The sequence below is a fragment of the Lates calcarifer genome, linkage group LG18, assembly GCF_001640805.2.
Source record: "Lates calcarifer isolate ASB-BC8 linkage group LG18, TLL_Latcal_v3, whole genome shotgun sequence".
Lineage (NCBI taxonomy): Eukaryota > Metazoa > Chordata > Actinopteri > Centropomidae > Lates > Lates calcarifer.
The window spans coordinates 7998753-8016514 of NC_066850.1; the positions used below are offsets into that span (position 1 = coordinate 7998753).

The window sequence follows — 17762 nt, forward strand, 5'->3', positions numbered from 1 at the left end:
ATTAAAATGCATAAATTGTGAGGTAGGCCCAGTAACATGAGCCGCACAAATATCACGACAACTGTTACGGTAAAACGACATAAACTCGGCATGAGGTTGCACTCCATTGGCCCTACTGTCTGCTGTTCTTGTAAAGGCTTCAAAAACACATGTAGCTTACTTGTTCTGATACGAAATCGTGCGTCAAAGCGAAGAGCCCGTACTGATGCACTTTGGGACATTGGACTTTGATGCTCACTCAGCAGTGTGTGTGTGTGTGTGTGTGTGTGTGTGTGTGTGTCGGGGGGGTGGGCATGTGGGTGAAGACATGACGTCCGCTTGCGTTCAGTTGTGCCCACTACAGATGAAACTAGAGAAGGATTCTGTTTTGCTGCAATCACGCGTCTTCCCTTCTGCAGAAGTAGCAAAAACTTCTCCATTCTGGCTTTTGCGCATCATTTCTCTGCATTTCCTAATTCCATTTTTTTTTTTTGCAACACGCGAACGCATCGCAATTAACCTATTGCAATTAGTCACACTGAATTCAATTGCTTACCTCCCTTGTACCGGTTACAAGTGGCCACAAGGTGCGTTTCCATCAAACGCTCGTGAAATGTAAATCCTCCCTGCAGCACCTGGATGCGGGCAGAAACACCTGCTGGCGGAGGACGCACCACCTCACACAGCACTTTTTATGTTAATGACCCGTGCAAGCGCTTCCCACCCCCACTTGCCTTTAGAGCGCAAGATTAGGGTATGAACTGAGTCAGTATCGACAGGCATCTCCGTCACTGGTGTTTTTTAATTATTATTTTTTCTGGTGAGGGTCTCCTTATTTCTCGCATTGGATATGATCTGGAGACTCGTGGTCCTCGGCGGGGTGTGCGTCTGTCTTCTGGCCGCCGAAGGCAAGAGCCGCGGGGGGAGGACGGTGACTTTCCGCCGGACTCAGCGGGATGAGAGCCAGGGCCAAGTGCGCGCACGCCCCAGAAGAGAAACCAGCGGCTCGTCAGGCACATCCAAGCTTTCTCACGGTCCTGCCTTCACGTCCTGCCGGCTCCCCCTCACCCCGACCGAACACAAAGTTCTGGATGACAACACGCACGAGGTAAGGTGTGTTTTCTTGGAAAAGTGTGTGGTATTGTTCTGAAGCTGGGAAGGGTTTGGTGAATAGGCAGGGCAATGTCCATCTAAACCTTTGAACCATGCAGTCATGAGTTTTTACTGAACATGAGACTTTAATTTTCCTCATTTTTGGGATATTTTTCTTGATTTTTTTGACATTTTTTCAGAGTATTCAAGGTAAGACAAGTGTAATAGAAAGAGGAATTATGACATCAAACTGATTTTTAACATGATCATAACATTTGTGCAAGCCTATGATCTAGTTACCACTGTGGTAATAAACCAGTGAAGATTCTTTTATAATATTTATCAGCCTGTTAAGCCCATTTTGCCCATTTAAAGTGGAAGTTGTGTGAGTATCTTTTTTCTTTGTGTTACTTCGCATGTATGAGTCTTGCCTCTTTTGTTCACCTAGACAGGGTTTAATGGTGATGACGGCTCCTATGTAATCCTCACATGGGTGGGCGATGGTACAGGAGTGAGTATCTTTGCACTGCAACCATCACATCAGCCTCAGAAAACACAACATGCTCCCTGCTTGACTTTGCAGAGACAGAATCGGACTCAAAAATGTGCGAATACTCAGACTTAGCTCTGTAGTCTGTCCGGTCTTCAGCAGTGCTCTCTCAGATATTTTCACACCGCCACAGTCATGATAAAGCCTTAAGCCTTACCCACGTTGCTGCATTTCCCAGGTGATCCTGGTGCTGTCTACGATCAGCACTCCTCTCGATTCTTTTCTAGAAGGAGGCTCCTCTCGTCTTTACAGGAGGTGAGTTGGTGTCTGAAGTATGACAGGAAAATGCATCAAAGCAGCCCACTCTGTTTGGAAGTCAAATAGTGAAAGCTTGACCTCACTCCCTCTCTCCTCAGTACGGATTACGGAAAGTCGTTCCATGACATTTCCCAACGCATCAACAACACTTTCATACGGGAGGAGTTTGGAGTCAGTGTCGGACCGGGGAGCTCTGTAAGTTAACATCAGCTTTGGTTTTGTGAGTGTGTGTGATGTGAGGGAGCTGTTAGAGATTCAGTTGGTGCTGTTCACACACAGGGAAGTGTATGTGTGCGTGTGTGTGCGTGTTATTGCCTCACAAAAGTGTGAAGACATCTTGCGTTTTTGCTCTGCCTTCTGCTCAACTTTTGCTGCATCTTCACGTTCAAACCATTTTTGCTCATGTCGTGCACAGTATGTGGTGTGGTGGCTGTTCAGAAATACACCCACTGAAATACGCTGATATATGAACACCTTGGTGCCTGCAACAGTAGCATGAAACCAAATCTAAAATAATTAAACTAAACAAAATCTTAAGATTTTTACTGTTATACATCTAGAACTGAGCACAGAATGAGCAGAATGACATGATGTTTCTCTTCTTTATTCAGCTTTTTCTACTGTTAATTGTATGCTGTCCCTTAAAAAAGCTAAAAATGCAGATGTGCATTTAATAGCTTCTAATCGACAGGTGATATTGACAGCGGACACGGCGGTGGTGGACAACCCAGGAGGGATCATCTTCACCTCCACAGATGCCGGCGCGACCTTCAAGTTCATCCAGCTGCCCTTCCACTTGGCTCAGCCAATCACGTACCACTTCCTCAACCATGACTACCTCGTGGCTCTCAGCATTGATGTAAGTCACACAGCACACAGCTTTCTTTCTTTCTTTCTTTCTTTCTTTCTTTCTTTCTGTCTTTCTTTCTTTTAACTGTCAACTCCCTGGACATTTTTCTCTCAAGTTTTCATGGTCTCACCAAAGCCCCCTCACTCTGTGTAGTATTGTGGGCTAATAACCACCACACACATCAAGCACACACCTTAAAGTAAAGGTAAACACTCATTTGTTTCTTCCTGACATGCAGGGCGGTCTGTGGCTCTCTCTGGACTTTGGTGCCAAGTGGACAAAAGTTCACGATGGAGTACATTCTTTCTCATGGTGAGAATAAACAGGAAGTAAAACCACACACCAAATCCCTGTGTGCCCTAAAGAAACATGTCAGATCAACCTCATATAATGTGAAAAGCTGCAGAGATATTACACAGGTTTAAGAACTGAGATTACATCTGGTGTGCAGCATGTTTTTAAGTCTTTTGTAAAAACAGTTTCTAGGAACATTCTTGTGACACTTTTGTTGTTTGTGAAACATTTCTAACTTCTTCTTTCCATCAGGGGGGCTGGCGTCAATTTGTTTTTCAGCTGCAGTCGAGTAGACACAGGTAGGAGAGTGTTTTGTTATGCATGTGAAACAGCGTTTATCAAGTGACACAAGATCTATTTCAGGTAACTCTGACGTTAAAGTCAATTCTATATATAAATATATATAATCAAATCACTGAAATAAACACTGTTTTGTATACAATGGCTTTTGTATGTATATGTTGCATAGAAGCATAAAACAATAAAAACACAATACAACAATAGAAGACAGTGTCCAGTGGTAGCCTATGGTACAATATGTATAAATTAAATGTGTTAAATGCACATGGAATAAATACATTTTTGACCATATTGTCATAGAACTGTATCTCCGACCAGTTGGCAGGATGTCAGTGCTCTAGATGTACAACAATGTCTTTGACTTTTCATGTGATTCACCAGTGACTTAATGCACATAGTCACAAGGTTCACTCACTTGATTCAATTGATTGATTGGAAGTATCAAAGTGAGCTCAAAATACGTTGTCATGTCCAGTCTAATATATTTACACAGCCCAGAATCACAGATAGGCTTTACAAACTGCTCAGTATTCCTACTGTTGTCAGACTCTTGGTAAGATAAGGCACAGCCCTCCCATCCACTTGGAAATACGAAAGTACCTCCCAACACTTCTCATTTCTCAACCTTTGAAAATAGTGTGTTTTTAGAAACATTCTTATCACTGTACAATCTCATTAGTCATAGGCCCGTGTGATGACTCGTTTTCGTAAAGCGATGTTATCTGTAGATGTAGGAATACGTCTGTCCTTCTACTGATTTCTTAACAGTAGAGGGGACAGGGAACCATACAGAGAGCTCAGAGGGTACAAGTACTACCCAGACAACAGTGTGAAATCAAGAGGATGTAACAGCTTTTCCTCTAAAGTATGGCGCTTAATTAAATGAAAAGCAGAGGGAAAACCAACAAAGAGTCTGGAGTGTCGTATTCCCATTTAAATCTGGTCAGACTCGTATCTCTTTCATCAAGTCTTGCTTCTTGTTGCTGTAGTTGAGGCAGACGAGAGAGGAGACTTAGTGCTGAAGAGGACTAAGGATCTGGGAAAGACCTTCACCACGATCCATGAGGACATCTTCAGTTTTGGCTACATAGGAGCCTTTCTCTTCTTCTCTGTCATGGAAGACTCAGTAAGATGCGACATAAAGCATCCTCTATACTCACATGTATTTGTATAACTTCAGACAATAACAAAACACCTGTCATTCTGCTCATAAACCACTGAGTATTTATACAGTACTTTGTGTTATTTTGCTCCCAGAGATCCCCTCGTGTCATGTACTTCTCATCCGACCAGGGAGATACCTTCAGTCGAGCACTGCTGCCCTCTGCTTCCACTGAGCAGGTGAGAAACAGATACCTAAATTCTGTCTGAGACAAAACATATTAACTTTACACATGTTTTTAGTGGTTGAACATTATAGAAGCGATTGCACCTTAAGCAGGAACGCCAATGGCAACATTTCCTTTTACAACACCAACTGAGCACACATCTGCTCTGGCGAAACAACTCCCCCGCACACACAGTTACACACCCACAACATCTTGTTGACAGCACAAACACACACTCTCTCACGATGATTAGACATTGTTTATGGCAAAGAATAAATTAGTCATCACAAAGTATTTTTAAAAATCTCAAATCCAGATTTTCTCACGAGCATGTGCTATCATTTTATCATATACATGTGTGTGTGTTTGCAGTTCTACTCCATCCTGGATGGAGATGAGGACATGCTCTTCATGCATGTGGACAACCCAGGAGGTAACAGACGAAAACACACACACACACACACACACACACACTTAATCCCTTTCTCCCACGTTTTCCACTCAGAGGACGTGCACAAGCGCATGCCAACCTTAAAAAAAGAAAAAAACATGTTTGACACATATTCGCAAATATACCCGCGTTATGAGCGCAGCTTGACAGAGGTTATAGCTCTCTCAGCCTCTTTTGTTGTAATGGAAAAGCTTGACAGTAAGGACCAGACTGGTTTCACAAGTTCTCCCTGTTGCTGACAAATCATTCACACTCAGACTGTTTGTGTATGCGAGTCCAGCTGCCCAGTCTTTGTTCCTTTTTTTCCTCTCTCCTTCCTCCCTCCTGATCTCCTTCTCATTCACTCTGTCCTTTCTCATCCACATCCATTTGTTTTCGGTGTTATTATTAGTATTATTTTCGCCCCTGCAAAGTGCTCCAGTTAGTGCTGTATGGGTTAGGTGAGGAGACCTCTGCACTACTGAGATAAATAGGGGAGATACGGGGTAGAGGGGCTTTATCTTTTGTTGGCTGGAGGGAGGAAGATTTAGGTTACACGGCAAAAGCTGACAAACATATCTTGGGATCAGGGTGTAACACAAGCACATACACACACACACACACACACACACAAGCTAGAAAGGTAAACCACGTCCATCACCTTCCTCCTTCGTCCTTCATGGCATCAGTGTGAGCTTCACACAGTTATAATATGATTGATGATGACGTGTTATTGTTATTGCTGATGGCTGAAAAGTGTGTGTCAGCATGGCATCAACTGACACCAGGTGCTACACGTGAGAGATTTGACATCATTTCATTATCACTAGATAGTTTGAAAACAGAAGACCATCATTCAGAACTTCTGCCACCTTCATTTTACATCATCTACCAGTGGGTTGGTTTATTTTGTTGGAAATCTGCTGCACTAGAGTGGAGAAAAACAAAATCACTTTCAATACTTATTGTTTCTGTAATAAAAGTTAGAAAAAAAAATTAGAATAACCACATCCCGTTTGCAGCAGGGAGTAAAGTGGTTTGCTGGAAATGTGGTCTTGATTTTGGAGAGACATTGAAACAATACCACAAACATGAAACAGACGCTACCAATGATCTGGATTGTGAGCGGATAAAGCATCTGTGCTAAGATATTACAGTTAATTTCATACTACTCAAGTGATGGTAATACAGTCCCTGCTTTTTCATTTCAGAAACCCACAATTCTGATACAGTATAATGCCTTTTAAAGGAGCAGTCCAGCAATTTTGTATTTCATTGTCAAGATATCCTGTCTTTTAGTCCTGAGTGTAGGTGAAGCTGCAACAACATTGGATCCTACATTTCCCATAATTCAGCTGGATAGTGTCTTTCACTGAGGCCCAGTCTGCCTACCCCAACAAACGAATACACCTCCAGTTTTAACGCAGGCTTTCTGAAATACACCTGTAATCTCCAAACCTGAGTTTTGGTAACCCTGATGACATCATTATGACATAATCAGGGTTATTTTCTGGGTTTTTGACGTACCTTACTGTGGTGAGAGACTAAAACCCTTCTCTTTTGCCCCAGACACCTACTTTGGGACTATGTATACATCAGATGACCGCGGGATCTTGTTCTCCAAATCTCTGGAGCGCCACCTGTTTGACGGGCATAGGAAGAGCGACTTCACCAACATCACCTCACTGAGGGGGGTGTACCTCACCAATAAACTGGACAAGGGTAGGCCGTCCATCTCTTTGTCCGTCAAGCGAGAAACTTTTCATTTTGATACAGGACTGAATCACGACTTCAGCGCTCTGTTTTGTTGCAGACGGTCGCATAAGATCTGTCATTTCCTTTAACAGAGGAGGGATGTGGCGACAGCTAAATAAACCAGAGAACGTGGACTGCACAGAGCAAACTAAGAACGTATGTTGCATGCAGATGAAAATCAGTCCCTATTTCCACTGGTGTAGATTGGTATTACATTAATGCTTTTTTGTATCTGTTTATTTTTCATCAGTGCAACCTTCATATTCATGGAGAACACAGTCGGAACAACCGAATAGTTCCCATGCTTGCTCTGTCTGAGCCGACTGCTATCGGCCTGGTCATCGCCCATGGTAACTGCAATTCACCCAGCTTTTCTTCCATTTCAATCATCAGTTGTAAATCTAATGCGATGACAAATATCTCCTCTTCTTCAGGAACTGTGGGCGATTCTCTGTCCTCATCGCAGCACCCAGATGTGTTTGTGTCCTCAGACGGGGGTTATAACTGGAGGGGGACACTGAGGGGCCCCCACCACTACAGCATACTGGACTCTGGTGGTCTCATTGTGGCTGTGGAGGCTCAGCGTGAAGGACAAGTCAAGACTATCAAGTACTGAACAGATATTTTTCACGTACAATTAAGCAATCGTGAGTGAGAGGCAGAGAGAGTTAGAGTTATGTTTCTCATTGCCAGGTTTTCCACAGATGAGGGCCAGTGCTGGAAGTCGTATAACTTCACAGAGCAGCCGTTCTTCTTCGCTGGCCTGGCGTCTGAGCCGGGCACCAAGGCTATGAACGTCAGCGTGTGGGGCTTCCGGCCCGAGGAAGACGGCCAGCCCATGTGGGTGGCTGTCACCATTGACTTTCAGAGTCTCATTACCAGAGAGTGTGAGTCGAGTTGCTATAGTTCCACCTACTCCCATGTCTAGACTCCTCCTGTACAGTGCATGTTACCAGCTGGAGGTGGGTGCATGAGGATTTCAGCAGTGAGGTGGAGCCTTACAGAGGTCTCTCATTTCAGAAACGTAACAACCCGTGACCTGGGACTTTCCGTAACCGAAATGTCTAAGAACGTATGAGACTTAGGCTGTTTCTGTTCCTCTTTTTTCATTTGTGTTTCATTTCACCAACTGGTATGCTTTGAAAACAAGACATGACTTAAAAAGCATCCAATGTGTCAAACCACTTGTTCTTTTGCCATTTTCCCTCCTGCTTTCCTGCGTGTGTCGTGGCTCTCGATTTCTTCCTACATGAATGCACAGTTTTACATCAAAGTCAGAACAGATGTGGTTCATGATGTGGTGGGAGTTTGTTTTTATTTCATTCTCTGTTAAAAGAATATGCCAGTTTGTTAGAGGCTCTAGTATTAAAAGAATCGCAAGTGACAGCTGCATCCTCATTGGTCATCATTTGTTTTGTCAGGTAACGACCAGGACTATGAAGAGTGGTTGGCTCATTCTATAGAGGGAGAAGACTCAGAGAGAAACGGTTGTATCCTGGGCATCAAGGAGACTTACAGGAGGCTAAAGAAACAATCTGTGTGCAGGAATGGGAAAAGCTTTGTGGTGAGCAAGAAGCAAAGCCCCTGCTTGTGCACCAGAGAAGATTACTTATGGTGAGTCAGATCATTTGTGATATGTTGTCAGTGATTAGACGACCTTGTATGGCTTCATGTTTTTGTGCCAGCAACTGAGACAGCATGGAAACTATTCCCTAGTAAACACACTCTCTCCTTTACAGTGACTATGGCTACTATCGCCATGTGAACACTTCAGAGTGTGTGCGACAGCCCAACGCTGCAAACAAAACTTTGGAGATCTGTTTGAACGGGGAGGAGGATGAGCTACTGACGGCAGGGTAATAATGGTCACTCCTTTTTTATAATGAAGAGACACATGTCTTTTACATGCTCATACACACTCCTGACTGTTTGTGTTTGTAGGTATCGGAAGGTCCCGAGTGATAAGTGTGAGGGGGGGTTCACTCCTCAGCATGCAGTACAGACAGTCATCAGACCCTGTGGTGTGAAACCCAGCCCTGGCCCACCTGCCAGGTCATCGTCTCCAGAGACACACTTTGACACACCGGTCAGTAGATTTGTTTTTCTTGTTCCTTTCAATTGCTTGTGTTTAGTTTTTAGGTATATAACAGTTGTTCCCTGTATTTTTGCTGCAGAGAGAGAGGCTGGTGTTGATCCTGGTGTGTGCAGGAGCAGGGGTCATCGTCCTGGTAGCCATCATTTCCGCTCTCCTTGCTGTCAAGCGAGTGGTTTATAGAAACAGGTGAGCAAGATGCACACTTGTGTTGCATGTACACTTAAATGCACCCAGTCAGAGCTGAACACTGCTGTGTCCTATCGCCCTCTACAGGACACCCGCGTATCGTTTCTCCAACCTCCGGATACAGGATGATGAGAACGGCATGACAGCAGATCTTGAGAGCGCCACCAGCAGCAATGGCACAGTCTGCCAACCAGACTCAGACGATGTAAGAGTTATTATCATTTGTATTATTTTATAACACTCTGATGTGCTGTTTTACGTTCAAAATGTCTTTTAGATTTTATTTTCCCAAGTATACTGATACTTTTGTGTTCTTATTTTGACAGGATCTTATTGAATGACACATGACACATTTTAATGGATATAATAGATGTTCATGATTGAAACCAGCTGTGCTGAAAAAGACTGCTCTCTGCCTATTGTTGGACTGATCCCTCATATTTGGTTGGGAGCGACATTTGTGCCAAGTTCTGAGGATTTGAATGACAAGCATTAATTTATTGAGCTTACTTCATTTCATTGCTTTGCTTACTCTTTGATTTGTACAGTATTTTTTATTATTTTACTCTGTTTTGCACCACCTTTTTACTTCTGTTTAATGTGAAAACAAACAAGACAATCCTTAAAATTTGCATTTGTGAAAAATAAATTATTGCATATCATGATGTGTCTGAGAGTTATACAGTTTAAAATGTGCTACGATTCAAAGCTTCTGTCCATGAGGCGGCAGTGGTGGTCCTGGAAACTGTCCCATCTGCTTATAAGTGAGCAGAGAAGAAGAAAAGGCAGGAAGTTGGCGTGGAGACAAAGATAGTTTATAAACAGATGCCTCACTCGTTAAAAAGCTGTCACTCCTCCTCTAAGTGTGGATGTAGCGTATGCTACCAGGAAAAATAATAATAAGACATGGCTTATGGTCATTAGGCTCTTTATGTTAACTATGTTAGATTTACACATAAAGCGATTACTGTAAGTTTATTTAAATATGTAAATGTTGTCATAATGCCAAACTGTAAAGAAATAAAGTCAAATGATATATATTGCTGCTGTAAACCCAAATTGAAGAGTGATAAAAGTAACTGTCCTATAACTGGCTCCATACTGTGGGCAAAATTACAGAACATTTTATCTTAATTTTATTAATGATCTGGTCTTCATGAATGTATAGCTTGGTTGTTGCCAGTTTTATCTGCTTTCTAGATTCTGTTCAGTGTTCAGAAACAAAGAGAGAAACTTTGAAGAATGCTGAAAATAATTATTTGTTGTAGCTAAAATAATAAATAAATTCTCTCTGAACCTGCAGCTTCGTGTCTGTCCGCTTTACACGTCTCTACAACTCTGCTGTCTTTTTCCTCTTCGGTTTCTCCGACAGAGTGGGACCTCTTAACGTCGTTTGCCTCATCCAACTAGCCTCGGCTGTCATTACACGAGTCTGTCTTATCACTCCGGGACACCGTGAGTCACTTCTGGACTTGCGGTTACCGTGGCAATTGAACAGGTAAGTAGGGTGTGAGCATTGCTCCAAATGACACCTTTTAACACCTTTAATCATAATATTAATATTACTGGACGTCAGTTAGCAAAGCCAGGGCACAGACGAGGAAGTTACACAGCAGTTGCTTTTCAAAAATTTAGCTTCCAAGCTATGTATGGTGTCATTCAGTCAGATACCTTTGGCTGTTAGTAAAGTGTTTCATAGCGACCTGATACCAGATACAATTAAATTAAGCTAAATTGACGTTGACTTTAAAACACCAAACTAACTTACTGTGTAAGTCTGATTTCAGCTACTAGCAACCAACGTCAGCTAAAGTTAACGTCGCCCTATAGCTAGTATGGACCCCTCCGTATCACCCCCACCCTCTGTAGAGTGAGGACACACAGATAAGTAAATAAAAGTAATAAGCTGGTTGTGTGTCTCATCCCTACAGCTGTGGAAAAAGTGGCTGGAGGCTCGTGAAGATGGTCAGGGCTGGCAGTAAGTGTTTGTCCTTGAAAATCCTTGTGTTGTGCTTAAAAGTCCTAAACTGTGTTGATTGACAGCTGACATTTTCACCTGTCTGTCTTTCTATTGTATCCATTACTCTTTCAGGTATTTTGAAGTTAGCAGCGTTCATCTTTGCATTCTTCCTCGCTGTCTTTCTGGCTTTTCAACTGCTAGAGATCAACCTGGATTTTAAACTAGGCAGCATAATGTGTGAGTAACATGTCTTGTAATTTGAAACTCATCATACACAGCTGCGCAGAGGAAGTGACAGGGTATCGGTTGTAGAGGAAACGTGATAATTATTTATTCAGTCATTCAGTATTCTGCAGTAATGGTGGAATGTCTTCCCTCGTTGTGCTGTGTCCATTACGACTACCTGTGCATTGTGATAACTGACCAGCCATTCGTTGCTTGCTTTACCAGAACAGAAATACTGTATATGTTTTGTTTAGAGAAGGGAGTTGCATTTAATTGACCAACATGTGGGTAATCACTGAAAATCCCCTTTAACATATGTCATTTTTTCTTTACAGCTAAATCTTTGACAGCGAATGAAGGCTGTAAGTATGCTCAAGTGATTATTATTTCATCTTTCTGCTTTGTTTTCTCAGTAACTGCTCTCTTTTAATAGATTTTCCTCCTTTTCTTTAAATCTTTCTAAACCAGCCGACACATGAATGGTAATACTGAGCCTATGTCTCGTACACACTGAACCACCACACAGTTTAAGGTGTGTGTTAAGCTTAGCACTTGGCATTTAGGGTGTAAATAGATTCCCTTTGGTAGCGTTCAAGTTGTACCATTAGTTTTTGTTCTGTGCAGCCCTCACTTGTTTCTGAATAGACCACCTGTCACCTGATATTGTGCTACATGTGCTACCTGCTACTTTGTGTGTAAATGGAGTTTTCTACTTGCAGCAACAAAGCCGGTGAGGCACAAGTGTGGGCTGTCCAAGTCGTGTCCGTTTGGACACTTTGCCTTCAAGATGGCGAGCGGAGCGGCCAGTGTGGTGGGGCCCAGGATCTGCCTGGAGGACAAACTGTAAGTGAAGTGGTATCTTAAAACTATCTAACACACATACGGGCATTTTTGGCAGGGGTGTTTCTACACAAACCTGTCATGTAAGCATGTTTGTACTATCTACCTAGCAATCATCAGTCATTAGTTGCTCTTCTACCACCACCATCAGCAACAACAGATTCAAAAACAAAATAAATAAAATAAGTTGATAATGACAGTAGTTTTGGTTGTAGCTGATCACTTTTGCTTTGTGACATGTTCCAAGTACACAAATTTGTGTGTAACTACATTATAGTGTGTTATGAACTATCAAACAAACGTTTATGTTGTGCTTTTAAATGACAAATAAGGGGACTCATCAAAGTCCTGCATAGAAACACCACCAACAACAGCAGAGTGTGTCATTTCCTCTTATTATCCTCCTACATTGTAGACTAATGAGCGGCGTGAAGAACAATGTGGGGAGAGGAATCAACATCGCTCTGGTCAATGGTAACGTTATCAGCTCCTTGAAGTCAGCGGATAGTCATGCAGTATGTCTGTGGCATGCTAGATTTAACAGCAGAATGTCGATTCACTTTTTGCATTCACATCAGAAACCTGAATATCCTGTCTGTATAAAACACATTGTGACTAGGGGTAATCATAGAGCACGCACTTTAGTAATAAGTCACTACTAAGACTGTGTACTAAATGCTTTCTCCTTCACAGGGAGAACAGGGGATGTTATCAAGACAGACTTTTTTGATATGTGGGCAGGAGGTGAGTATATTTCCGAACCTTTTTTTTGTTCTGGATGTTTAAAAACACACACACGTGGTGCACTGTGTTAACTATTTGTAACCTTGCGTAGATGTGGCTCCTTTAATTAAATTCCTGAAAGAAGTTGAAGACGGGACAGTTGTGATGATGGCCTCGTTTGATGATCCCGCAACAAAGTAAGAACTTTTTCCTCAATATCCCTGACGCTTACTGACACAATGTAGTTTCATGTGATTGATTTAAATTGCTTTAGTCATCTCTAATACTGATTGTGTCGCCATGAAATAATTGTCTCCTTTGTTCTATAGGCTTAATGATGAAGCCAGGAAGCTAATTGCTGATATGGGCAGCTCAGTTATCACTAATCTGGGCTTCCGGGATAACTGGATCTTTGTAGGAGGGAAAGGCATTAAAACCAAGAGTCCATTTGAGCAGGTAACAAGAACCACAAAATCCTGTTTTTACATCTACTCTCTGAAGTATCCTTGTGTTTCTCTGATTATTTAAATTCGCTGGAATAAATCATTCCAAAATCGTCATATGAAACTCCACCAGCAAATGCTCAGCACATTAGCCTGAGAGTGAAATGTCAGTGTTCAACCCAAAAACAGGTTTGTCTCATCAACAATTGTCTCATTGTTTATCAAATTTACTTCAAGAACTGTTGAAACTTGAGACACATCGTTGGCTGAATTTACATCTAACCTGTTCAGTGAGCTCGAATGAGTCGTCACATGTTTAATCCCATCACATTTTTAAGTCTGGGAAGCACAGCACGATTTGTCTCCGGTCACCAGAACAAAGGTTAACCATGCGATACGTTTGTGTGACATCAGCCTTCTTGTTTCATTTCCTTGTAAGTGTGAACACGTGGAGGCCTTTCACTTCCAGTTATGTGAGTTAGAAATGCAGTTTGAGGAAGCTGTATTCTTCTGTATGTCATGTAATTACTGTATATGAGGACACACAGGCCCTGTATTACTGTATTACTACAGACATGCTTTGGTTCACAAGCTTTTGTTGGTTGTCATTTTATTTGCTTATCAGAACAGTAAACCTAACCCTGTTCATGTCAGCGTCACACCCTGACTGCTGAATTTGTGTGAGCAGGATATCATATGTATTGGACCATAAAGACAGCGCAGGTTATCTGGTTTCATGTCAAACACAATGTGAGAGTGTGTGTCGTGTTTCCCTCCTCAGCACATAAAGAACAGCGCAGACACCAACAAATTTGAGGGCTGGCCTGAGGTGTTGGAGATGGAAGGCTGCATACCCCAGCGGCAGGACTGACATGAGCTGTCAGCCGCCCCGTTCCCCGTATCACCCGCCCCCATACCCCCTCGTCCTCCTGACATTCCTGCCCACATGAGACTTTTTAGGGCATACATTTCTTTGGGCTGAGAATGGTTAAACAACTGTCACCCTCAAAACCTTTTGTTGAAATTCGCCTGACAGAACAACACCCCTCCAGAAGATATTAGCAGGAGAGAGGAGGAGCCGCCATGACACTTCAGTCAGACCTTCTTGCACTTCTGCTTCTGTTTGGATACCGTCATGTAGATGCTTACTGGGGCTTGCAATTGGAACTAGTAGGTAGAGAGCACTGACTAGAAGGGACTTACTTTGAATTGATATTGGCACACGATCACACTTAGCTTGATAAAAGTCTTGCGTTATTGCACTGCTGTTGCTGGAAATAGATGTCATAACCCAGGATTATTGGGGGGCTAAATTCCCATTGCCTCTACCCTGCTTTAATCTCTGTATCCTATTATTCTGTTATTTGTTGTTTTTTTTTTTTTTTTAATGTTTTTGTTCTATCATAACATGATTTTTTCTTTGTGTTACTTTCAGAATTGTGTTTATTTTTGAACAAATCATTATTAACAAGGTTCAAGGACACCTCTGTTCACGATATTATAACCAAATGCACCAAATTCACTGTGAAATTTGTAAATATTCGTTTAGAGGAGGGTCCAGATTTGAAAAGACCCTAATTTAATGAACATTGTAATAATAATAATAATATAATTTCTTAAAATAAATGATATTGTTAGTAATATGTGTGTGTGTGGATTAGAAGTATTTTGTTACATCCTCATGTGGTAAGTAGTTTTTTTTTTTTGTAGTTTTGTGTGCTCATATGCAGCAGACCTTGATACTCGGAACAGTCAACAGCTGTCGCAGTATCAGTATAAACATTCAGTATCAGTTAACCTGCTAATCATTACCAAGTCGGTCTCGCCATTTTACAACTGCTTTCAAAGACATTAGAGGCTGTTAGTGTCTGATTTAAGTCGTGTGGGTTGAAAGAAAACAGTTTTTATACCCACACTAGGTTTTTGTTCAAGACACTTATTTGAACCACCTGTGACTTTCTGTCTGGTTTTCAGTTTACAGTTTCTACGGAAGTTCTTTAAATGCAGCAACTGCTTTTAAGAGGCAATTCTTCCAAGGGATGAAGAACTGTAAAGAGAACGCAGGCTGTATTTTTCCAATTTTTAAAAGGTTGCCAGTACCAGGCTCGTACAGCGGAGACATGCCGCTAATTGGCAATCAGCCTAATATGACACATCTGTGCAGCTGTGTTTGTAATTGTGATTCGGATACTACAATGTTAAGCTCCTTTCTCTTGTTGTTTCCCATAACTTATTCCACCACTTGTATGTCACACCAGTGCTATTATGACTGATTTTAATGCAGTGAATATATACAGATTGTGAGCAAGATGTTGTTTTACCCACACAGCGCATACACCACACATTTCAACTTAAAAAGATGGATGTGTCGAGTGCCTCTGTGACATGCTGTCATTGTGTTTGTCCCTTGTATTTCTACGCTCTTTTCAAAGGTAAAAAAAAAATGATATTCCTATATTTTTTTTTTAAATGACTTTGTAACATCTGTTTGGATGAAAAACAGCCTCTTGGCTAACAGATACAGCTGTGTATATTATTGTACTCAGTCACTGTTATATAAAACGATGAATAGAAAAAAATAAATAAAAGTGTGATTGTTGTACGCATCTCTTATTCAGTTAGTGAGGGACAGTTGAAATGGCCTTGTGGTTACTGTGAAGAAACAAGCAGCCATCAATACAGGAACAAAAATGTAGAAAGTGCAGGATATTGATGTGCTGCACTACTTCCCCTTTTTCTTATTTTGAGGTGAAGAGTGAATATAGCATTTGTTTTCTTTTTTTTCATCCTAGCCAACACTGAGCACTGCCTCTTTGGATCTTAACACTTTCACATTTGATTGTGTAATTTTTTTGGGATGTATTCATGATGAATAAAGCTGATACCATGACTACCTGCTGTACTGTGTCAAACTTATGGGAGTGCTGCAGATATTTCTTCATTTTTACATGTCAGACCTCAGCAGACATTCCTATATAGTTAGTGCAACAGAAGAAAGAGCTGTAACTGTTGGATCATACACTTCCAAAGCAACCTTTTGAAGAAATGTCCCACAGTGCCCTCTTTCCTCCTAGATCACATTATCATGCAAGTCTTACTCTGCTTGCTTTAAAATACATCAAAAGGAAATTTCAGTTGGTGTACGTCTTCTAATTTAAATGCACCACATTATGTTGTCATACTGTGCAAGATGATAATTCTTTGTGGCAATATGTGCTGTCGAATGTCTTTAAATTGAGAGGCAGGGGGCGCCATTGCCTCATTTAACTCAGCCTGTGCAAGCTATGGTTTGTGAAATCCACAGTGCATGTTGTGTTTGTTGTTGTGCTTGACTTGTACAGTATATTAAATATATAGCCAGCCTCCTTCTCCCTCTCATTAAAGTCTTTTTAACATAATCATTTGCTTGCGCTCTGTAGGGGGCAGAATAAAACACCATCTCACGAGTGGAAAAATCAGCGTGAGTGTGGCCTATTTTGAAGAAGAATCTGGTTAAATCTAAATTAACATTTGATGTCTGCCTACTGCATAATTCATAAGCCAAACATGAGAACAATGATCAAGCATACATGCTGAGTACATCATAACAAAGAGTGTAAATGCATGAGATTTCAAGCAGATTTCATCTTTGTGTCCTCCATGCTGCATTTGTTTGTTTGCTTTTTGTTGTTTGTGTGTATACAGTTCTTATATTCGCCTGTTTTTGCAGTGGTGCTCTGCTGTAACATAATGTACCAGCGTGGACTCCGACCTGCACAACAACCCTCGCACAATGTTGTGGGATTTTTTTTTCTTTTTTCTGTCCTCCTACTCAAAATAGACTGACATGGCAATACCTCAGTCAGAGACGCAGAACAGTAATCCAACAAGTCTGACATGTATTTTCACTATCATTAGTGTATTTGTAGTCACTTGTAAAACACTCATGCACACAAATTCGTGTACGCGTACACTCACACATGACTCCTCTCAAGGTTTGTCCTCCTGCCAGTGGAGTGGCCTTCAGAGTTCCCCTCAACACAGAGCTCTTCCTTATTCCTGGTAAATTGAAAAATTTTAAAAACACCACAGCGGTGCTCTCCCTCTGATCTGACACTGAACAACCATATGTGTTTATGTAAGGAAGGGGATTTGTTTGGCAGCTGTTGCACTGTCTGTGGCATCTGGTTGGCTTCGCATATCAATATGTTATTGTCTGCCTGTGTGCGGCTAGAGATGCATGCACTTGCGTGATGCCTTCAAAAGCATACGTTGGTCGGCGTTGGCGTAGGCTGAATCTCCTCTGAGCTCCCTCCCGTGTCTTTGTAATAAAAGATGGGATGTGGGAGTGAATCGTCTCCAACTCCTTTTACATAAGCCACGCTATATGATGCATAATGTATGAACATAGAATATTTCCCATCACATAAACCTCCAATGATGAGGTATCTCATGGGAGCCTTGGGGCAAAGCTG

General features: G+C 41.8%; 2 protein-coding genes across 2 annotated transcripts; both read left to right on the forward strand.

The window, feature by feature from the left end:
• Positions 1–322: 322 nt before the first annotated feature.
• On the forward strand, positions 323–9779 carry si:dkey-159a18.1 (sortilin). The gene is made up of 21 exons (XM_018685637.2): positions 323–1087; positions 1520–1582; positions 1800–1876; positions 1978–2074; positions 2571–2738; positions 2968–3041; positions 3276–3322; positions 4313–4449; positions 4581–4664; positions 5024–5084; positions 6651–6803; positions 6895–6992; positions 7087–7186; positions 7271–7445; positions 7530–7723; positions 8258–8450; positions 8576–8692; positions 8778–8922; positions 9011–9117; positions 9205–9322; positions 9444–9779. Exons 1-21 carry the CDS (start codon positions 830–832, stop codon positions 9456–9458), a joined length of 2481 nt encoding a protein of 826 aa, XP_018541153.1. The 5' UTR covers positions 323–829; the 3' UTR covers positions 9459–9779.
• Positions 9780–10494: 715 nt separating this feature from the next.
• Positions 10495–16201, forward strand: fam3c (FAM3 metabolism regulating signaling molecule C). Its single transcript, XM_018685644.2, has 10 exons — positions 10495–10615; positions 11049–11095; positions 11210–11314; positions 11638–11664; positions 12022–12145; positions 12558–12616; positions 12836–12886; positions 12978–13062; positions 13195–13321; positions 14090–16201. Exons 2-10 carry the CDS (start codon positions 11080–11082, stop codon positions 14177–14179), a joined length of 684 nt encoding a protein of 227 aa, XP_018541160.1. The 5' UTR covers positions 10495–10615; positions 11049–11079; the 3' UTR covers positions 14180–16201.
• The last annotated feature ends 1561 nt before the right edge of the window (positions 16202–17762 follow it).

Bases quoted from the DNA above. Each gene is read 5' to 3' on its own strand.
- si:dkey-159a18.1 (XM_018685637.2), top strand. From the start codon at position 830: ATGATCTGGAGACTCGTGGTCCTCGGCGGGGTGTGCGTCTGTCTTCTG. The intron at 7,187-7,270 runs GTAACTGCAATT...CCTCTTCTTCAG, and splicing joins CGGCCTGGTCATCGCCCATG to GAACTGTGGGCGATTCTCTG. The intron at 8,693-8,777 runs GTAATAATGGTC...TTGTGTTTGTAG, and splicing joins GATGAGCTACTGACGGCAGG to GTATCGGAAGGTCCCGAGTG.
- fam3c (XM_018685644.2), top strand. The intron at 11,665-12,021 runs GTAAGTATGCTC...TTCTACTTGCAG, and splicing joins TTTGACAGCGAATGAAGGCT to CAACAAAGCCGGTGAGGCAC. The intron at 12,617-12,835 runs GTAACGTTATCA...TCTCCTTCACAG, and splicing joins CAACATCGCTCTGGTCAATG to GGAGAACAGGGGATGTTATC.